Below are 24,178 nucleotides of genomic sequence, written 5' to 3' on the forward strand. Positions count from 1 at the left end.
TACTTTCAAAAACCTTAAAGTGAACTAATTGACATTTTGTACATAGAATCAACTATGAATTTATATTTGTATTCATTCACATATTGCCTATGTATATGAAAATAAAACAGTAAGTTAGTCTACATTTAATAGAAATAGATTTTATATTAAGGCCCTAAGGATTTCATAAAGGTTAAAAGGAAGTTTTTACTTTAGAAATTGATTTAAGGGGACACCATTCATGAGAAATGTCAGTCACATGTTATTTGTGGGTTTTAGCTGGAAAGCTATTTCTGCTCAGCAAGATTTAAAATGTCCGCTTGAGACTGAGTCACTACTCTTTTATTCCCTTTTATACTTGCCCTTTTGTTTAAAAGCCTAATAAAGTTTTAAAATCTGTAAAAAAGTTTCAGAAAATGTTTAATTTCTGTCACGTTATCGGGCTTCATTTCGTGAAGGGTCAAAATTGCATTGGCGGTTGTGCATACGCGCGCATGCTAATATTTTTTACATTGCGTACAGGTATGCATTGATGGTGTTACGTGTAATGTAACTCTTATTGGCTTCCGACTAGCACTGCCGAACAAAGCTAGACCACCCCATTCCACGCCTAATGCAAGCGTACCGAGTATTTGTCATAAGGTCTATGATGAGCTCCTCACAATTTATATCACTGAACATTTTTGTAACAGATTTATCTTTGGATTTGAAAGGTTTTATACTTGAAAAGGGCTCTTGAAGGATTATTATTTTATCCTGCTTTTTTTCTTTTCTTTGCAAAATGAAGTTATCATGTTACGTGCAATATTTATTGTATAAACTATTAATCTATGAAATAAAACTACAACTACCATTGATCTATAATAAGCATTTAGCCTCTTGTTTCTTTCCATTGGTATCCTTATGGGTTTTCTTTGTGCATTGTTGAGGCAGTTTACAGGCAACCACCAAGAAGAAATGTCATGCACAATTGAATTTGTCATAATTTACTTGAGGATAGTATTTGATTCATTGATCTAAGCAAAAAGTAGCAGCCTTCTTGGTTCTTATAATGTCAGAGTGTTGGTTCGAGTCCCAAAATTGTTTGGCCCTTCATTGGAACAAGCTGTATTGGGGCATGTCTGCATGGCCATTACTTGAGGATAGTATTTGATCCATTGATCTAAGCAAAAAGTAGCAGCCTTCTTGGTTCTTGTAATGTCAGAGTGTTGGTTCGAGTCCCAGTCATGCAATTGTGTCATTTGAACAAGGCACTTAACCTGTTGCTTTGTCCTTGGGACAACACTCTTATATGACAAGAAGGCATTTTGTTTTTCTGATATAAATGGCATCACCTTGTAAACACTTGACACAATGTGGCACATAAATAGGTCTCATAATCCAAACAGCGCACACTGCATACCTGTCATACAATTGTATTCTATTTCTCCTGGTGTGATTATAGATTGGCTCTTAAAGGAGCACGTTGCCTTGGATCGGTCGAGTTGGTCTTTGAAAAGCGCTTGTAACCGTTTGTTATAAAATGCATATGGGTTGAAAGATAATGTAAAAGTAGAACACAATGATCCACATAAACATGCCTCAAAATTGCACGGTTTTCCTTTTACCTTGTCGACTAACACGGTCGGCCAAATGGCCGCCCGTGTTAGTTCGCACAGTAAAAGGAAAACCACGCAATTTTGTGGCAAATTTGTGTGGATCATTGTATTCTACTTTTAAAACATCTTTCCAACCATATGCATTTTATAAAAAACTGTTACAAACGCTTTTTATAGACCAACTCGTCCGATCCAAGGCAACGTGTTCCTTTAAGGTTAAATTCAGCTCTGTGGACCACTCCAATAGAAAGAGTCATAACGAAAACATTACAAGTGTCGTACCTCCCATTAAAGCGGTGTAACTTTCCTGTGATTGATGCAATTTTTTAAAGCAAAAACGCCACTGGTCTATACATTTTTACACCAACAATTAGAGCTTCATTTCCCCCCATCTTCTGCCCTTGCCACTCTATTATCTTTGGTTTTAATTATGGCCTTTCTTATCCATATAAATAAATTACTAAGTCAACGTGCAGTATTCACAGCACCAGAGAAGTAGATCAAAGAATACAATTTCTTTGTTATCTGAAGAAGAAAAGAATCTGATTTTCTTCTTGCCATGCCGCCAGACAATAAAACAAAATCTGAGTTAAGATAAAAGTCTGAAGTTGTTTTATCCCTGAATCTTGCTTAGCAGGTAGACAACATTATGAATTGTTTGTAACTGCACGGTTCCCCGCTCTTGTTAACTTAATTTGCTAAGCACCTTTGGAAAAGTTAGCTCAAATCACTTCTCAAATTCCAATTCCAAGTACAATACTTCTAAATTTGTTTCACTTCTAAAAAAAATAGAACTAGCTTGAAGTTATTCTACAGTTCACCTTACTTTGTTTACACAAATTTAGCCACATAGAACCACTAAGAAAATGTACCAAGCAAGCACCATTTAAAATTACTAAAAGTTTAACACTGCCTCTATTTTTCCTTTGTCTATGCATAAATTAAGCTATGACAATTCTGCAAGAGAACCTCTGCTAAACATAAAGCTGCTTCTAAGCAGAAACAAAAAACAAGTTTTCTTGTGCCAAGCAGCATTACCAGTCACAAATCATAAAAGCAGCCTGAGCCCAGTTTCATAGAGCTGCTAAGCCCAACAATTTGATTAGCATGAAAGTTTTGCCTTGGTAAAAACAGGATTACCAACCAAATTTCCATGGGATTTTTAGGATAAACAAGCATTAGCTGAATACCAGCAACAAGCAATATGCAACAAATGGAAATTTGGTTGGTAATCATGTTTTAGTCAAGGAAGAAATTTCATGCTAAGCAAATTCTTGTGCTTAGCAGCTCTATGAAATTGGGCCCAGGTGTTTAAGCTGGACCTTAAGCTGGACCTTAAGCTGGTAACCTGAATCTGGTAAGCATGATTTTGTTGTGCAAAGTGAATACACCCACCCAGTTCTGTGCTGCAGTCACTTTGTGAACTTTCCTTTGTTCTGTACACTAAAAGAAAAATCATATTCTTCAGCACTTGTGTGGGTGTGAGTGTAAAAGTCCACATAGTTCCTTCATGATACAGCCTTCTTTTTTTCTCAGGTCCACACACAACTACAAAGTGTGGCAGAGTCTGGTTCGAATCCCGGTCGTGACACTTGTGTCCTTGAGCAAGACACTTAACCATAAGCTTCTCTCCACCCAGGTGTAAATGGGTACCTGAGAGGGCAATGGTTTATGTGAATGATTAGCGCGGAACGCGGTAACTGGCAGCACCGGCTGTATACTCCCCAGGGAGCTGAGATGGTTTAAGCATTACTCTATGGTTTGAGGATGATATAAAGCCCAGTGACCAGGGTTAATATTGTTGAAGCACCATGAGCGTCACTGCATGATGGACCTGAGCGCTAAATAAGAAGCCACTATTATTACAAGGTTGTGTGACATAATGACTTCACTAACACGATAGCGTCATCAGCTTCCTGGTATCAAACTCAAAGCCCTTCACTTCAAAGAGTATTTTAGCAAGGGTCCCATGCTAAATTTTAGCATGGTTGCAGATTTTAACAAAATGCACCTCATGTGAAAGGACAAGAATTTTTGTACTTTCTAAGGTCTTTTGTGAAGTCTTCTAAAACACTGCTAAATTTTATGGTCAGGATCTTTGCGCTAGCGGAAATTTTAACTCGGGACGTGTGAAAAAAATCGTAGAGTTTAGATATTTCACAAAGCCCTCAAGCTTATGCATAGTTAAAAAATGTTTAAATGCTCACAGATTTGAAAATAACTTTGTTTACTGAAAGAATGGTCATGCTCACAGATTTGAAAATATTTTGTTTACTAAAAGAATGGCCTTCAGATGAGCAAACTGTGGGTGTGCTATTTTTATACAAGCTCATACAGAGTTGAGTATGGGTGTTTGCAGTCTCTTACGTAACTAAGTAAAAGCTTACCCCGAACCATAAGACACAACTCTGTGTCTCTATACATGTAGTCTTAGGAATTCAGTGCAAGGGGTAATTAGTTGTGACTTAACAGAGTAGCCTGGCAAAAGGCAGTTTAGTATCAATTGTCAAAAAGGCGCTTTATAAAATTAATGCTGTTGTATTTTGCATAGCGTGGGTTCGAATCCCCAGCCGTGACACTTGTGTCCTTAAGCAAGACACTTAACCATTGCTTCGTCCTTCATATGGGACGTAAAGCTGTTGGTCCCATGTGTTGTGTAACGCATGTAACAGAACCCAGTGCACTTATCGAAAGAGACAGGGTTCGCCCCGGGGTTCCTGGCTGTGGCTGCTAAATGCGCCGCATCTTATAAACCCTTATAAGTCTGTAAGTTGCTACATAATTGGGTCTCAGAATTCATCACTTCAATAACCTATCTTTCTGAAAGTTTGTTTATACTCATCGCCTTTAGTACCTTGTTGGTAGATACATGTGCTATATAAGACTTTGATTTATGTAAAAGGCTTGTCAATTTGATCGATGCAACGATGCACATTAACTACGGTACATGATTCTTCATCAAAGTCAGTTATGCTCTACATCACACAAATTTATTACCTGTAAAAAATTAATGGCTCTATGGTTGGCTGCAGATTGCGACGCATCACCTCCGTAACGCTAATAGAACGACGCAATTTCATAGAGCCGCGCACAAAACTAGCTAAGCATGACAAAGTCATGCTCACCAGAATACGCTTACCATGGTCCAACTTCATGGAGCTGTGCACACAAACTAGCTAAGCATGACAAAGTCATGCTTACCAGAATAAGCTTACCATGGTCCAACTTCATGGAGCTGTGCACACAAACTAGCTAAATGCTTACCGGAATAAGCTTACCACGGTCCAATTTCATGGAGCTGTGCTCACGAACTAGCTAAGCATGAAAAAGTTATGCTCACCAGAATAAGCTTACCATGGTCCAACTTCATGGAGCTGCGCATAAAAACTAACTAAGCATAACAAAGTTTCGCTTACCAGAATAAGCTTACCAAGGTCCAAATTCACAGAGATGCTTAGACACAAAAACTAGCTCAGCATGACAAAGTTATGCTTACCAGAATAAGCTTACCAGCGAAAGTACCATGTAACATGTTCCATATGTCTGGTACCTTGCTTCTTGTGCTTACTTTGAGTTACCCTTCGGATGCAAGAAAGTGCTTTAGGAACTTGTGGCCTTGTCTCTACTCAAATAATTTACATGATACACATTCTCTGTTATTGCTATAGTAAAGCATGCAGAGACCCTAGTATTATTATCCGTAGAATTATTCTGAAATTATCCCAATAGCACATTAAAGGTAGTGGACACTATTGGTAATTACTCAAAATAATTATTAGCATAAAACCTTACTTGGTAACGAGTAATGGGGAGCTATTGATAGTATAAAACATTGTGAGAAATGGCTCCCTCTGAAGTAACATAGTTTTCGATAAAGCAGTAATTTTCCACGAATTTGATTTTTGAGACCTCAGAATGAGATTTTGAGGTCTCAAAATCAACCATTTAAAAGCACACGACTTCATGTGACAAGGGTGTTTTTTCTTCCATTAATATCTCGCAACTTCGACGACCAAATTAAGCTCAAATTTTCACAGGTTTGTTATTTCATGCATATGTTGAGATACACCAAGCGAGAAGACTGATCTTTGACAACTACCAATAGTGTATAGTGTCTTCAAACAAGTCTGACCAACAAATCAAACAAGTAATAAGTAAAATTTCGAGACGTCAGAATAAGCTATTGAGGTTACGAAATCAAGCATCTGAAAGCACACAACCTTGTGTGACGAGGGTGTTTTTTCTTCCATTATTATCTTGCAACTTCGACGACCAAATTGAGCTCAAATTTTCACAGGTTTGTTATTTTATGCATATTTTGAGACACACCAAGTGAGAAGACTGATCTTTGACAATTACCAATAGTGTCCAGTGTCTTCAAACAAGTCTGACCAACCAATCAAATAAGTAAAATTTAACAATTACATACAAGTGACATGACAATGAGGACAAAAGATCTAAATTTACATATTAGTAATCTTCGAACTTTAATATTTTGGCAAGTTGACACTTTGGATCATTCACAACGAAAGGCACGAAAGGACGTCAAATATTCATATGTACAAACATGCTCTCCATCCAAAATGAAATAGAGAGTTTAATTTTTGTTTTTGCAACAGTTTTGCTCTGTCCCTGGGCTTCATCAGAAAGAGCTGTGATAAGTCATTTTGAGATTGTGGTTGACACATTACTATACCACAGTTTGGTTTGGGTATTGGCTGTATACATCCAAATCCTACACTGTACTCATAGTGTCCACCATATCTCAAAAAGGCTATTATAACGGACAGATTAGCCAAACTTACTAAGTACTGCCATCGGGCATTGCAACGTCCTGAACAAGAATTTGTGTATATGTATACAGGGTGTCTCCAAAAAACCTAATACACTTTTGAAATGGCTGCCGAATAAAAAATATATGATTCTGGGGGATGAGCAGTTTTTGGACTCAACTTTCAAATGACACCAAAAAGCTTGAAAAATAAATCATGCTTAGGTGAACACCGCTCAATTTTGTAAAGGTATGGTCAATATCACCCTCAATTTTGTAAGCTCAAAAGGACCTCCCTCTCACATATTGGTAGGCTAATTCCTGCACAACCCAATGTTTATACCCTTTACAAAATTGGGCAGTGCTCACCAAGCATGAATTACTTTCAGACTTACACAACTTTCGTATACACAACAAGTAATTTCCAACAACCAAATAGACAAGGCCCAATTTCAAAACCCCTGTAAGAACAACATATTGCCAAGCACAGAAAAAAAACTTGCTAAATAGGTTACCCAGCCATCACACCAAAGGTTGTTGTGACTGGTACTCTACTTGTTTTTGCTTAGCAAATCATTTATTTTTGCTTAGCAAAGAAATTTATTAAGCACCAATTTCTGCTCAAAACAGCTTCATGAAATTAGGCCCAGGTAGGAATGACAAACACTATAAGCGATTTCAGAATAGACATGAAATATTTATAGAACATAATAATTACTGGAATTCATTAAAGATGCTATGTCAGAATTTTGGCCCCAAACATTAAAAAATAGATTTTTTTGAGTGAATGGTATTTCAAAGAGTATCACCCGCTCTAACGAAAACAAGTTTAACTTTTACTTTTAATGGACAGGAACCGTGACAAAAATTTAAAACGTTTCTTATAAAACACGTAAGAATTGGTCATGTGATATATTGTCAGGATCCCGACAAAAGCTAATTTTGAGCACTTTATTTCACTGCTACTAATAATTGGCGGACTTTTTCGAGCAATGGCTCAAATGAAAGCTTGTAACTTTCTCGACCCCAATCAAAACACCTATTGAATTTTAAATCAAAATTTTGGGGTCAAATCGGCCAAAAATCTGACATAGCATCTTTAATGTAGAAAAGACAAAAAGATTTGAGTGCAAACAGTCAAATTAAATAATAGGAATTCCCAATTAAAGAAAGAGAAAGAGGTACATCATTTTCGTCTGACAACTCACACCTGTTATCTCCATGTAATTCCTTTCCCAAACACTTAGTTGGATCATGCACAAAGCATAGTACTGCGAATGCCACAGGCAAACTAAATGCTCCTCCATTAAGTAAATCAATGTAATACACTCATGCACAAAAAGGATGTACATGTATACTTTTTGAACTTTTTGTGGACAACTCAGAGACTCTTCAATGGAGCTTTTCCCGAAAACCAATTTAATTTGTTTTACTATCAGTAAATTGTATTACTGTCACCCAAAATAAATAAATTCAAATCATTACATTATACTCAAAATATTTATTAATATTTGTTTATTAGGTTTTTTTTAAGATTTAGATCTGTACACAATTTCCCCACATGTCATCTTTCTTGTCAGAGCCCCCCCCCCCACCATCGATTGAAGACATCAACCTTTTTGTTTTGAACAAATTCAAGTGAGTTTTACCCAAACATCAATATGATGCACCCTTCACCATCAAAGCTTCAAATCCATTGAAACCAATTAAGAACTCACTCATCGGCAGTGAAGTAAATAACAAGAAGTCCCCTCGATCCACAAAGGAAGGTAGAAGTCCCAGCTGATTTTTAAACTTCCATCCAAAGCAGTTCTTTTCAGAACTGAGAAGTCTCCCAAATTCAGAAAATCTACTTCGCGGTAGTAACAAAGTACTCCGCAGTATTAGAATATGTAGCAAAGGACAAAATCTACAAGTACATTGTAGATACACTCATGGTGTTACTACAAACCAAATAAACATCAGACTGCTGATGAAGACCGAACTTGTCGGTTGAAAGTTTCAGGTATGAAATTATTTTCAGTGTTGTGATCAAGAGTTAAACCAAATTGCAAACAAACATTGCTTTACATTTACCAAACAATTTGTTTCGCTTCCTTCAACTTTCAAGTATTAACATAACTTAATTGGACACTCCTCTATATACGTCACTAGGTTTCAAGTTGCTTTACAACCCGATATCTTATTTCCTCTTGACTTTTCCGTGACACTGTTTGAGATACACTCCAGGCTCAGAGCTATCAATATACAAAAACATCTAAGTCATTAACTAACACTTTTTTACTTTGTTTAGCCCAAATTATTTAAAACCTTACTCCCAAAATGTTAATAGATGGATTGCAATAGATGTAATCTTTGATGAATTGTCCACTCATATGAAGAGCAATCATTGGCTGAGAGTTGTGCGCAGTGCGTACACGTGTACGTTTCCATTGCTTTACATCAAAGATGGCGGTCAAATGACCATATTGTAATCCATCCATTGACACAGCATGTCTTCTTAGTTTGCATAATATCTTAAAGGCATTGGTTCCCAGTACGAGTGTACTAGGAAGTACTCTAGATCTTGGTGTTTGGATAGTTGTAGGATTGGAACCCCAGTTCGTCCACATTGTCCAATGACGTGTCAGCGATCGGCGCGTACTGCGTGGGTGGCTGACGATAAGAACGCTGCTTAGCACACATCGCTATGAGTAGACAAACGGCTAGAAATGCAACCCCACCAACCACAGCCATTCCTGAGAACATGCAAGCAAGTAAAAGGTTTAACGTGGCACTGGATTTCGATTGAGGTTGTGGTGAGGTTTGTGGGTACAGGTTGCGGTGAGGTTTGTGGGTACAGATTGCGGTGAGGTTTGTGGGTACAGGTTGTGGTGAGGTTTGTGGGTACAGGTTGTGGTGAGGTTTGTGGGTACAGGTTGCGGTGAGGTTTGTGGGTACAGGTTGTGGTGAGGTTTGTGGGTACAGGTTGTGGTGAGGTTTGTGGGTACAGGTTGCGGTGAGGTTTGTGGGTACAGGTTGTGGTGAGGTTTGTGGGTACAGGTTGTGGTGAGGTTTGTGGTTACAGGTTGTGGTGAGGTTTGTGGGTACAGGTTGTGGTGAGGTTTGTGGGTACAGGTTGCGGTGAGGTTTGTGGGTACAGGTTGTGGTGAGGTTTGTGGGTACAGGTTGTGGTGAGGTTTGTGGTTACAGGTTGCGGTGAGGTTTGTGGGTACAGGTTGTGGTGAGGTTTGTGGGTACAGGTTGCGGTGAGGTTTGTGGGTACAGAATGTGGTGAGGTTTGTGAGGACATGCTGTGGTGAGGGTTTAAATGGACATGCGGTGAGGTTTGTTGGGACATGTTTTGGTGAGGTTTGTGGGGATATGTTGTGGTGAGGTTTGTTGGGACAGATTGTGGTGAGGTTTGTGAGGACGTGGTGAGGTTTAAAGGGACATGTGGGGAGGTTTGTTGGGACAGGTTGTGGTGAGGTTTGTGGGGATATGTTGTGGTGAGGTTTGTTGGGACAGATTGTGGTGAAGTTTCTCCTTCTTACCAATGATTGTACTTGTATCCATTTCTTCTGGCGACCCCCCAGTAGTTAATTTGTTGTATGTCACATCGGCACTCAGTTTTGTCAGTAGATGTGAGGACGTTGGTTCCGTAGTCCGCAGCATGCCTTGGACCTTTCAAAAACAATTAGATTCGTCACAAATGATCACAACTGAAATGTCATGAAGTGCAGGTGTAGGTGAGGTTAGAGGGGGAAGTCTCTTTTAGCGCTGTGCTGGTTCTGAAAGGAACCGGTGGTGAATAATAATAATACTTGAGCATTCATATAGCGCCATCTACAATATCTAGAACACTAATCCGAGGTGCTGGAGAGGAAAACAGTTGATACATGTACAAAGATGAGGATCAAAAGTATTTGGAAACAAACAGGTCTTCAGTTGCAATTTAAATGTGTCTAAGGATGAAGCTGTGCGATTGCTAATTGGTAGAGTATTCCCAGGTCAGAATTCCAGTTGAACCTAGTTAAACTGGGTTTAACTGGAACTAGTTGAAACCAGTTGATAAACACGTTAAACACAGTTAAAACCAGTTGGTTTAATATGGAAAATGGACAGAAACCAACTGGTTTATAATTTCAACCTAGTTAAACACAGTTAAACCTAGTCCAAACCAGTTGGTTAATATGGAAAATGGATGAGTTTGATCACTATCCCAGTTGAACCAGTTGACCCCAGAACTAGGTTCAACTGGAATGTTGACCTGAGATTCCAGAGGGTTGGTGCTGCAGATGAAAAAGCAATGTAGTTATGCCCGACACTGCCCACTCCAAATGTCAAGTACCTTTTTAAGAGATCTATTTTTGAGTGCAGACCCAGAGTGTTACTAAATCGAGGTTCTAATGTGTGACACTGGGGGACACTGTGCCACTAACATGAGGTACAACATGTAGTGCCCAAAAAGGTCCACTCAAATGTGATACAAATACCCGACAGTCCACGAGGTACATTTGTACATGTACATTTACATGTACACACTCATACATTGTATGTAATGTACAAAGACCTCAATCTGTCCATTACATGTAAAATGAGTTAATAATAAATGGTCTAGCCATGGGCAATCTAGGTGGTCTAAAATTTAGTTGGTACAGTATGACACTGCTCTGGAATTGCAAAGGTCGTGGGTTTGAATCCCACTCGAGTAACATGCCTGTGATATTTTCACAGAACTCGGGAAAGTACTGAGCATACAGTGCTAAGAGACATCGGTGTAGTGGGTAAAAACCAAAATGAATATTCCTTAAAATGTGGTTTGTACAATGTAGTAATGCCTGACACTGCCCACTTCAAAGTTCAAGTACCTTTTCAAGGGATCCATTATTGGGTGCCGGCGATAGACCCAGAATGTCACAGATGAGCGTGTAGATGTTGACGTTCTCAAAGGGTTCTACCAGCAGACCCTTCTTGAAGGACGGACCGTTGGCAACGAAGATGGGATGCATCGCCATGACGCTGTTATTGTAACCATGGTTGCCTTTGTACATCTTCCGAGAATCTGTGTAGTTCAGACAAGAGAGAAGTGTTAAGCCACGTTAGCATTGAACCTTTGGGTCTGGTAACATAAGTTCTGATCAGCAGAGTCCGGGTTCCAGACCCCAGCCGTGACACTTGTGTCCTTAAGCAAGACACCTACTTGTAGCCATTGCTTCGTCCTTGGGATGGGGCGTAAAGCCATTGGTCCTGCAGGCCTGATACTTCACGGAGGCAACGAAGGCGATTGCCCCCGTGTCCCCTGGTCATTGCCTTGGTGCCATTGAAATGCTCCAGTGCAAATTTGCAATTTCATCATAGGGTGCCCTTTACCAAGAAGAAAATGCCTTGGTGCCCTTGCCCTTTCAAAAACGAAGCATACAGGCCTGGTCCTGTGTGTTGTGTAACGCCCCCCCCCCCCCAAAAAAAAAAAAAAACCAGTGCACTAATTAAAAAGGGTAGGGATTCCCCCAATTGTTCCGTCATGGTTTGATTGGCAGCATAAAATTGCACCACAGCACCTTGTAAACCATTACATGTATCTATATTAAAGAGATATCTCATAGTTTAAATGTAGTCCCACATAAACCTTGCAGGATACACTACATGTTAAAGCGCTTTGAGCGTCACTAAATTAGGGATACATACGTGTAAGAAGCCATTATTCTTTTAGAATTAACCTAACTGGGCCAGTACATGCACTGCTAAAAATGGTATTCTTGAAACAAGAAAAACATCTTCTTTTTGAGAACACATTTCTTAGGTCCCTCCTTACAAAACTTTTTGTAGGGAGTGACAATAGAAATATTTTCTCAAAAATAAAATGTTTTTCTTATTTCAAGAAAACCATTTTTAGCAGTGTGTAAGTTACCACTTGATAACTTACCCCGGCACCGTGTAAGATTCAGACAAATTAAATCACAGGTCAACATTTTCGTGACCAGGTGACAGTATTTTTAAGTGACAAGAATGGTGTGCGTTCGCATTGGACTTCTTGTTCCTGTTTAAAGTTAACATTGTTAAGTTCCGCGGCTCAAATCGGCCTGTTAACTTTGTTGCAGTAGCTTACCACCCCAGTACATGTAAGTTACCGCTGTTCGCACTTGCAATTTCCAGCGGTCAGTTACATGTAACTACTTTAAGTCCAATGCAAATGTAAAAATGCAAAAAACAAAAATGACCATCCGGGAAACATAAGAACACAGGCCTGATACTTCACGGAGGCAACATGGAGGACGATTGCCTCCATTGCCCCTTGTCATTGCCATGGTGCCCTTGAAATGCTCCAGTAGAAAATTACAATTTCCTCATAGGGTGCCCTTCACCAAGGAGAAAATGCCTTGGTGCCCTTGCCCTTTCAAAAACGAAGCATACAGGCCTGTGAACAGAATTACTAAATCAGCTTGAACAAATCTATACCAGTGAATATTTTGTGCAACAAGCCCTGTGGTTTTATGGATTATCCCCCCAGAGTCTTCCCTGCGTGGAATAATTCTTTGAGGGTTACCTCCCACATCTAAAAACTAATAACTAATTCCTTTTGCCAAATTCGAGCCCTGAGTGTACACTTCACATTTTAGGAACAGAAAAAAAAAATTGGTGATCATGGTTTTTCTGGCTACTCTGAATGCAACAGGTGGCAGGTACCAGCATGATCAGTTATTTTCCAATATAAAACTACGTCAGTTCATTAATTAATGTTCCAAGGTTGACAGATTTACAGCGGCTAGCCATACGTGACAAGTGAACAATGCACTATTTCATACGTATTGTACAAAAAGATTGACGTGTATGGTACACCAAACTTGATTCTTATTTCAATCAATAAATAGAAATATGTAATTTACAAACTCTGCATAAAGCTTGGTTTTACCAATCGATGTGTGTAAGCACTGTATACTCAGTACATTCTCAGAGCTCCATGAAAAAAACATCACCTGTAGGCATATTACTCGAGTGGGATTCGACCCAACAACAATTCAAGAGCAGTGTCTTTACATGTACCAAATAGGCACTCGAGATTGCCGGTAGCTAGAGGCAGTTCAAATCCTATGTTATACCGTCTTCATATCCTGTCTTCATATCCCCAAAACTAAGTAAAGTACGGGAGATCATGCTTTTCAAGCCGCTGCTCCCCGGCTCTGGACAAACCAAAATTAGTATACTTTATCCACGATGCAAATTTCCATCTATTAAATGTAAATCACTTGAAGCAATTCTTCATTTATTTATTTATTTGTTTTTGCCGCTTTTGTTTTTGCCGCTACTAAGTGGGCCAGCCTTAGGCCTTTCTACTTCAGATCGGAAAGGAGCTTCATCTACATAATGTATATATAGGCCTTATGACTTTTTTAAATAACCGTACTTAAGGCTTTTTTCATGAGCCATTCATGCATTCATGAGATAAATGCAACCAAACATGTGGTTGTACACACACTGTACATGTATAATACAGTCAAAAAGATATAGACATGTACTTTTGAAACTAAATTATCAAAAACATCTGCTTCAATAGAAAAGCATCCCAATAAAAAGAACATTAATTTAATGTTAAAAAAATATATAAAAAAATGAATAGGCCCCTAGGACCCTATTATAATAAAAACAAAATTAAAAATAATAAAACGAGAACAGCATTATCTGCCCCAATAGCAAAAATATCCAAATAAAGAAAAAAAAATTTAAACATTTTTAAAAAACAATAAAAAAAGTTTCAATGATACCTCACCATGCAATGCAATGCCTCAAATCCTATTTAAAAAAAATAACAATACAAAAAACAAGAACAGCATATCTTCCTTAAGCAAAATATCCGAATAAAAAGAAAGGAGTAATTTTCCACAAATTTGATTTTGAGACCTCTGATTTAGAACTTGAGGTCTCAAAATCAACCATCTAAACGCACACAACTTCGTGTGACAAGGGTGTTTTCTTCTTTCATTATTATCTCGCAACTTTGATGACCAATTGAGCTCAAATTTTCACAGGTTTGTTATTTCATGCATATGGTGAGATACACCAACAGTGAAGGCTAGTCTTTGACAATTACCAATAGTGTCCACTGCCTTTAAAATACATTATGCGTACAATTATATTCAAAAACCAAATGCTTCCTGAAGATCTGCCCACCATTCAAAAAGGTGGAGACCACAAAAATTGTCAATAAATAAATAATAAAAATATGATGAGTTTCATGATCGACTATACTACTCCACCACCACCCGAATTCCTGACTCAAATAAAATATTTTAATCAGGTGATGTCCTCTCAATTCCATTCAAGATGTGCCATTCAAATTTTGGAAGTCAAAATTTGTCTTTTTCTTTTGCAGGCAGATCATCCTTCAGTGTTGCAGCCACTGTGGGCGGTGCCCATCGGGCCTGCCCGAAACTAACAAATTTTTGCCCCAGCACCCTGAGCAAAATAAGCTGTGATGCCCACACAAATTTCCTCCAAATTGCACTTCAAAAATGATGGCCCCTATATCTTTTGTTGAACCGCTTGCCCTTTGTGGACTAAATTTGATGTAGAACCCACAACTAAAATTGTTCTAGCTACAACAGTGTCCTCCTTGGTAAAATTATTTCAGTTTAAAAAACATTATTCTGACTGGCACCCCCAAACAATGATATTGACAAAATAGGAACACCGCCAACATAGGGCTACATGTAGATAGCTCAGTTGGTAGTGCGCCGGCAAGTTATTCCGGAGGTCATTGGTTCGAATCCCACTCTGTTGAACCCCAAAAATCAAATATTATTTATTTGTGCGCTGTACTGTCATGTCAAAGTTCTTCATAAATACAGCTATTTTTTCACAACCTGCCCATTTTGTGCTTGTTTTGTGGCATAGTGTCCCCATGTTGTGTCAGATTGTCTTTATTGGGTTCGAGGAACATCAGGAATTCGGTACAAGATTTTAGGGAGTGGGGGATACTACTGCATTGAGTGGAAAAGAGCCTGTTAAAATATGGTAAAAAAGTATTATTTGGCACGTTAAACCGGAGGTCGTTGGTTCAAATCCCGCTCTAGTCAATTTTTCTTTGTTCAATCCTAAAAAATCATTTAAAAATGTACCCAGTCAGTTTCCCTTGTGGTTTATTATTTGATATATATATATATATATTTATATATATTTTTTTTTTTTGGGGGGGGGGGGGTCAACCGAAGCTATTTTTGTCCAGTTACTGGAAACAAAAACATTATTTGTTAGGGCCTACTTGTATTAAAATAACACTTTTGAAGACAACTTTTTTGATTGATCCAGATGTTAAATCTAGAAGGATTTTCAGCTCGATAATCAAAGGCAGTAAATAAAAAACCCATCCCCAACAATCTATTGATTTTAGAAATCTGAACGATCTTCCATCGTCGTGATCCCTTAACGATGCCCTTGAAGGCAATTAATCAAGCCCACAGTGTTCGTCTCTCTTTCTCTCTCTCTCGTTGCTTATGTACCAGACCGTCTCGTTATCTGCCTTGGTGACCATGGCAACCATAACCAGGTTGTCATGGTGATGATGACTAGCAATCATCCGAGAGGGATCGTTTGTTGATTAGCAGACGTGGCATTGTACGTGTTTCACTCTCAGCAAGGTTTTAAAAACAAATTCTCTTCCATATATAAGCAATAGGCCTACATGTTTTTTGTATGTGGTTCGAAGGCTACAAAAGAGTAGGCCTATTACGTAGCAATTTCTGGCTGCGTAAATATTTAGTGCACTGTTTTCCAATTGTGACGCAAGAAAATTTGTCATGTGACGTAAATATGCACGAAAAGTATAGGCCTATAGATGTACATAGTCCGAAGGCTACAAAATAGAGTATGAAGCAATTTTTGGTTAATAAATGTAAATATTCAGTGCACAATTTTTTACAATTGTGACGTAAGAAAACTTGCCATGAACCCGGTTTAAAAAGGGGTTATTATTTTTTTTTGTAGAGGCATGAACAAGTATGTATTTTGACAACTGTTTTGATTTTGGTCACAATATACATGTAATACCATCCATTGTTTAATGCAAAGAATAAAAAGTGCATTACGTAGGCCTATTAGAAAATATTAGTTTTATTTGTTGTCCACATGGAAACATAAAAATACAAGTTTCCCTTCATTCTGCCCTTTATTTGCAATCTACGCAAGATTGGCTACATGTGTACCCATGATCTCAAGCTACAGTTTATTTGATTTTTATTCCCCAGGTCTCGAATTTGGAGGGAAAACCCACAAGACTGCTAGGCATATACCTCAACAGTATCACTTGACCAACATTTTATAAGACCAGATTCAAAATGAGTTGAACAAGAACAAAGAGAAGATCTATCTCATCAAATGTCATGCTACTTCGATACTCAACAGAAGTGAAAGATATCAGACTTATTGTCAACATTTTAGAACAACGATATTAGGGGCCTACACAGTAAGGTATTGCTGTTATTAGTCAATTGAAAAACACCAGACCGCTGCCCTTGTCTGGTTGTTATTTTACTGGCCCAATGCTAAAAGCACTGGCCTCAGGCCTGTGCAGTCCAGTGTTAATTTTGAGCCCTGTTCCCCTACATACTATGGAAATGTTTGAATGACCTGTAAGGTCTTTTTGGTCATTTCACAAAATAAAAAATAGAAATTAATGTTCATATTTAAGAGCAAAAGTATGATACATAATGTACATATTGTGCAATCAAGGCACTTCTGGTATTTGTACGTGTACATGTACTTAGCTGGGAGGCGAGTGGTAATGGAGAGCTAATTGTGAGAAACAGCTCGGCTCTGAAGTAACATACAACACCTGTAACCATTGTAACAGTACATGTACACCCCCATGTAGTTCTTGAAAAAGAAGTAATTTTCCATGAATTAGTTTTCAAGGTCTCTTAATCAATTATCTGAAAGCACCATAGAGCTATAGCTCTATGGAAAGCACACAACTTGGTGTGACAAGGGTGTTTTTTATTCCATTATTATCTTGCAACTTCGATTACCAATTGAGCAAAAATTTTCACAGGTTTGTTATTTTATGCATGTTGAGATAATATACGCCAAGGAAGAAGACTGGTCTTAGACAATTTGACCAATAGTGTCCAGTGTCTTCAAACCATAATTGCTTCATCCTTCATCATTTGATCATCCAAGTACTTTTTAAACCTTAAAGGCAGTGGACACTATTGTAATTGTCAAAGACTAGCCTTCACAGTTGGTGTACATCTCAACATAATGCATAAATTAACTAACCTGTGAAAATTTGAGCTCAATCGGTCATCAAAGTTGCGAGATAATAATGAAAGAAAAAACACCCTTGTCACACAAAGTTGTGTGCATTTAGATGGTTGGTTCCGAGACCTAAAAATCTAAACCTGCAGGTCTCGAAATCAAATTCGTGGAAAACTACTTCTTTCTCGAAAACTATGGCACTTTAGAGGGAGTCGTTTCTCACAATGTTTTATACCACCAACCTCTCCCCATTACTCGTTACCAAGTAAGGTATTGTGCTAATAATTATTTTGAGTAATTACCAATAGTGTCCACTGCCTTTAACAAGGTGCTAATTGTAAATAGTGTCTTGTAAATTGAACATTGCTCTGCTCACTTATTGTCACAAAAATAATGAGCACTTACTGTAGAGGTGCCTGTCGGCTGTTGGTGATAAAGCACTTTCTTAGAAATAAAATTGAATTAGAGCGGTTTAGCGAGTGTAAAGATACTTTAGGCCTACATGTTAACACTTAATGTTCCAGAAAGGGTTCATGCTTTGCATATAAACAGACATTGCAAATGTAATGTTAAATGGATACTACTTTGTATTGTATGAATGGGCCCTTGATTACATTTAAGCAAAAAATTAGAAAAGTAAAGTGTAAAGAGGGTCTCTTTTTCACCATCCGAATTAGAGATTTTCTGGGTCCTTCCCAGTTTTTTTTCTCCAAAAGGTGGGGCATTCTGGACCCTATTGTTTTTAAATGTTTAGCATGCGGAATTAAAACAGGGTCTTAGGAACGTTTTCTACTTGGAGTAGGCCCTATATTTTGTGGTTTTAAAAGCCCTATTTAGGCCTACAAAGCATGGACCATTCTACATTACAATGATTATAATTCTCTATTTTGTGACATTGTCATAAAAAAATAAGCAAAAATAAGCAGGATAGCAGTCATGGTTGACATTTGATTCTGGTATGTTATTATTGTTAATTATTATTTATTCAACCCAAACAATCACAAAATGTACACAAATAACAACACACAAATTAACATGAAAGCAGACACAATAATTAAAAGTGCCAATACAACAGTGTACATGTACAACTAACCAGAGGGCGAACCAAAATGCAAAAACCCAAACAAAAGAAACAGCTACAGTGGGTCAGGGGCTGCAAAAGTAAACCACTATTAGTATTCCCCGCAGGTGCAGCCCAACACATAAGAAAAGGACAGTGACAGGACGCGAAAGACTGTAAAAAGCATAGGCCTACAGAACTACAAAAGACCAATACACTACACTATATAGGCCCAGAGCAATGACAAAAAAGACAGAGAAAGCACAGACTGTGAAAAGGGATTTAACTGGTTGAATGGAACCTTGGACAAGTTGATTGAGCACGCAAGAAATGAAATGTATGGTACCAGCCAAAATAAAATGCAAAACATCGCACAAAAATGGCTTATTGCCTATTCAATTAAATTCAATTCAATTTAATGGAACTTCTAAATTCCCCATAGATGATGTGACCTGTGACATCACATTTTTACAAAAGAGCCACAGAGCCTGGACTTCCTGCAGGCATGATTTGTATATTTACAGCTCAATGGAAGAAAACATAAAATCTTATAGTTTATGGAGATTGCACTGTCTAATTCTTATCAACTTTTGATATGATGAAAGGGGCACATCTCAAAACTTGACCAGCTTTTACTTTCATAACTCTTGGTTTAATGTAGAAATTATGACATAAAATGTCAACTTTCCCATCTATAGGACCAGTGTAGTATATTGCCTGCCAGAATACTGAAAGAGTGTACAAGGTCACACTTATTGTAAACAAGGTTCACATGGTCTGTACTAGTCTTGGTGCAAGACTCTCCTGGATTTGTCACAAAAGGGCGCCCTACCACCCCCATTGGCTTTCAACCACGAACCGCTATCACCCGAGAACCGCTACCACAGGAGAGTCTTGGCACATTGGTTAAATGTCCCCCAAATGAAGGGGCGGGCTCTGCGGGAAACGCACGCACGCGCCTTATGTTTCCCCCCGATTTAACTGTGCCAAGACTCTCCTGTGATAGCAGTTCTCGGGTGATAGCAGTTCGTGGTTGTTAGCGGTTCGTGGTTGATAGCGCGTCGGGGTTGATAGCACGATTCTTGTGACAAATCCAGGAGAGTCTTGAAACAAGACTAGGTCTATACATGTAGGTCTATAGAAGTGCCCTTCTGGAGGTGCCCTTCTGGAAGTGCCCTTCTGGAAGTGCCCTTCTGGAAGTGCCCTTCTGGAAGTGCCCTTCTGAAAGTGCCCTTCTGGAAGTGCCCTTCTGGAAGTGCCCTTCTGGAAGTGCCCTTCTGGAAGTGCCCTTCTGGAAGTGCCCTTCTGGAGGTGCCCTTCTGGAAGTGCCCTTCTGGAAGTGCCCTTCTGGAAGTGCCCTTCTGAAAGTGCCCTTCTGAAAGTGCCCTTCTGGAAGTGCCCTTCTGGAAGTGCCCTTCTGGACGTGCCCTTCTGGACGTGCCCTTCTGGAAGTGCCCCTTACCAGAGAAAAATTGCTGTGCACAGCGATAACAAATCAAAACAAAATATTTAAAAAGGTAAAGGAATTAAAAATGGATTAATTCTCACCATTTGAATGATCTCCCCGGTTGATGGACCATCCTACATCAGCGACCACAAGGATAGGTGAGATTCGTCGGTTGTCATGGTAATGATATTGCGCAGGAATGGCATCTTTTAAGAACACCTTCACATTTGAGCTTGCATTGTAAATCTTGCTGTAGATCAGTTCAGTATCATCCTCTGTGGTAAATAAACACAACACAAGTGAACGTCGGAGCTTGACATTAACCTGGATCACAGGCTTGGAGCCGGTGTTTTTAGATGACAAGTCAGAGAGTCTTTTGTTTTTTTAAGTTATAATAAGGGAATCAATGTGTGGTGAAGAGGTTTTCAACAAGTGGCTTAATCCAAACAAGGCCTGGTTCTTGATAATTTTACCGAGACAAACCTTTTCGGTCATCAAAAAACTTTTGGTCAAAAGGTAAAAAAAGTTAAAAATTATAATTGTTCAATGATTTCTTTGAACACAACACCCCTCCAGCTATGAAATGGTAAGGCCCTTGGGTAAACAAATACTTATAAGGATTATGGCTGTGCGCATCGAGTGTATGGCATGATGTGGCGCAACTGTTCCGGCTGTTGCTCTCGGCCAATACTGAATGAAGAAACTGTCTTATATTTATAAGCAAGCTCGCGTGTCACGCCCATGTTTCAAAACTTTTTACTGGTCATTTTCAAAGGTTTCCCATGTGACGCGCTCTCCACCAATAGGAAAAGAGAAACTGTCTTAGGTGTTTATAAATAACTTTTTAAAGTTCTTCAGTTAAGTTTAAAAACTGATGAATGTGAAACTACATCAGGTGGTTTTTTTTTTAGGTTGTTGATTCGAATCCTACCAAGCTAAATGTCCGCTGATTTTACAATGACTAGAATTAATTCTTCGATAAAAGGCTACTGAACCAAGCTTTCTTGCTTTGTGCAATTCATAATCATAGACTTTAAACCAAATTTGCATGTAATAGAGATTATTTATTGTCAGCTTGTGGAAGTTTGCAAAGTTCCCTTAACAGGAAGATCATCTAAACAAACACACAAAAAAACAATAAACAAACAAACGAACAAACAAACAAACAAACAATTTCAATGACTACAATTTTGGCTGTTCAGTAGACAGAAGACATGAATTACCTTCGTGCGGCCAAATACCAAACACTGGATTATTATCCGTGTAGTGATAGAGAGATGGGTCCACGAAATCATCTAACTGCAAAACTCTTTCTGCAGACACTTCTGCCATTCCATGGTCGGATGTTATGATGACGTTGACTCTATCTCCAAGACCGGCTTTTTGTAAAGATTGCATCAGATAACCGACGGTATCGTCACACATTCGAATCACAGCGTCCATCTTGGGTGAATCTGGACCAAAAATGTGGCCAGAATGATCCGGCTCTCGGAAATACAACAATCCGAGATTGATTGATCCGTTGCTGAAGAGTTCCGTTATAATGTCAACGCGTGCATCAAACGGGAACGTCTGGTTATATTTAGGCATTCTGTACGTAGGATAAAAGTTGTGGATTTTCGTGTCCATTCCCGGCCATTCTATCACCCCACTCGCTCCTCCTTCTTTCTCATTCGTAACCCAAATGGGTTCGCCTCCTTCCCACCATTTCGATTCATTACCCATGAAGTAAGTTTCGTTCCACACCGGATCATACATAGCGTTACCAACAATGCCGTGCGACTCCTCGTACAGACCGGTCACAATGGTGTAGTGGTTTGGAAAAGTCTTGGACGTGAAAGCGTCGTAGATGTATTTTGCTTTGACGCCATCTTTGATAAGATTGTCAAAATTGGGGGTGGCAGTCCTGTCAAGATAATCCCATCTGAATCCATCGAAAGAGACCAACAGAACGAGAGGGCCGGCTTGTGGGCCGTTATTAGCTTCCCTTGGCGATGTCTGCTGGGATGGCGATACTGCAGATAGGACGAGCAGTATAACAAGGTGCAGTAGAAGTTGACTAGTAAGTGCCATTACTGTGTTGTATTCCGACCACCTTGCCATGCTACAGCAGTGGGGAGGTAGGGTGGGGGCTGGAGGGTAACAGTCTTAGTCGATGCGTCTGCTCCTTGAAGTTTTTGCACCTAATATCGCCTTGGGTTCTCACTTCACTGCAGCTGTAGAATAAATGCAGAAATGGAATTTATTTTATTGAGCATGCTCTAACACCTTGTTTGGTAATAGAATCTATTATAACACCCCTTGCAAGTATTCTGCCTGCTCATTGGTTTAGAGCGCGTCACATGACATGTCTAAGTTTTGCTAGACGACGGCCGTGTGATGGTGCGTCGGTTTGCCATGCGCTAGTCCGAAGACTAGCACACGGCGCCGTGCGCTAGTCCGACAGACTAGCACACGGTGTGCAGTACCCAGACGTCCGTTGCGTGTACGAGGATGATAAATTAATAGTCTGTAACCTTTTCGGATTGCACGACACTACATGCAACACAGTAAGTAAAAGTGTTTGCAATCTGTATTTGCGTCGTCCGTGGATTGTAGCATTCAGGTCTGTAACTTAATAATAATGGTACAGTATTTAGAAATGTTTGGGGTGTTATAAAACAAATATTGACTGCTTTTACTCGTGCAATGGTTAAAAACTATGACTCCCTCGGTGATCCCCGGAGCGTTCTATTTTCCCTCGGCTTCGCCTCGGGAAAATAGAACGCTCCGGGGATCACCTCGGGAGTCATAGTTTTAACCATAGCACTCGAAGCAGTCAATATTTGTATATTATAACACCCCTTGCAAGTATTGTGCCTGCTCATTGGTTTAGAGCGCGTCACATGACATGTCTTAGTTTTGCTAGACGACGGCCGTGTGATAGAGCGTCGGTTTGCCATGCGCTAGTCCGAAGACTAGCACATGGCGCCGTGCGCTAGTCCGACAGACTAGCACACGGCGTGCATTACCCAGACGTCCGTTGCGTGTACGAGGATGATAAATTAATAGTCTGTAACCATTTCAGATTGTCCGACACTACATGCAACACAGTAGGTAAAAGTGTTTGCAATCTGTGTTCGCGTCGTCCGTGGATTGTAGCATTCAGGTCTGTAACTTAATAATAATAATACAGGTTTTAGAAATGTTTGGGGTGTTATAAAACAAATATTGACTGCTTTTACTCGTGCAATGGTTAAAAACTATGACTCCCTCGGTGATCCCCGGAGCGTTCTATTTTCCCTCGGCTTCGCCTCGGGAAAATAGAACGCTCCGTGGATCACCTCGGGAGTCATAGTTTTAACCATAGCACTCGAAGCAGTCAATATTTGTATACTAGCTCCTGGCAAAGTTTGACACAAAAACAGGGCCCCTTGTATTGTATCCCGGAGCTCCACGATAAAATTAACAGCCATAAAGCCAAATATAAAAAAATACCAATTGATAGTCCGGATTTTTCAAAAAAGAGGAGGATGAGGGCCTTTTTATTTATATTAATACACCACTTTTTTTTATCTAGACAAACAAACAAAACTTCATTAATAAAACATTTTCTATCTACATTCATTCAATCAGTGCATCCCTAGCTATAATAGGGGAGTATCGTTAAAAGAAAGCATCATGCTCATCTCTGCTCATTGTCTCAAGGACTTACAGTGCTATTAATTGTGTAACATCATGACATCAATAATCAGATTGCAACTTCCTTGTTTAATATAGTCAATAGTATTATTATGTCACTCAGCTCAGCAGTCTATCTAAAGATAATCTATAGCCCTCCGGCATAAACACATTTTGTCTTTTCTTTGTTTCGGATCAAAAAATCTGACAGAAACATTGGTCGGCTGTGATCAGGATGGTTATGATTTGACTTGAGTACGATCAAACAACAACAATTACCTTACCCTGACTCGGTTTCCTCATCAGCAGTAGGATAACTGTTAACCCGGACAGACCTTGCCAACTGTGTCGATTATGTGTTTTGGATTTGTTGTTGTGTTGCAATTAATTTTTCGATATCGTCGGTGCCGAGTTGTCCAGTACTCAACTAATGA

General features: G+C 39.2%; 1 protein-coding gene across 2 annotated transcripts; it reads right to left on the reverse strand.

Annotated features, from left to right (window-relative positions):
• Positions 1-1,726: 1,726 nt before the first annotated feature.
• LOC139946762 (ectonucleotide pyrophosphatase/phosphodiesterase family member 5-like) lies at positions 1,727-24,174 on the reverse strand. 2 transcript variants are annotated; one of them, XM_071944441.1, is made up of 6 exons: positions 24,029-24,174; positions 21,308-22,300; positions 20,186-20,359; positions 11,199-11,392; positions 9,882-10,011; positions 1,727-9,086 (listed from the first exon to the last, which is right to left on the reverse strand). In XM_071944441.1, the coding sequence occupies exons 2-6, from the start codon at positions 22,185-22,187 to the stop codon at positions 8,908-8,910; spliced, it is 1,557 nt and encodes a 518-aa protein (XP_071800542.1). In that variant the 5' UTR covers positions 22,188-22,300; positions 24,029-24,174; the 3' UTR covers positions 1,727-8,907. The 2 variants fall into 2 exon arrangements, with proteins under 2 accessions (XP_071800542.1, XP_071800543.1); XM_071944442.1 differs by having other exon boundaries at positions 24,024-24,174.
• Between the last annotated feature and the right edge of the window lie 4 nt (positions 24,175-24,178).

Source organism: Asterias amurensis, chromosome 14 (assembly GCF_032118995.1).
Source record: "Asterias amurensis chromosome 14, ASM3211899v1".
Classification (NCBI taxonomy): domain Eukaryota; kingdom Metazoa; phylum Echinodermata; class Asteroidea; order Forcipulatida; family Asteriidae; genus Asterias; species Asterias amurensis.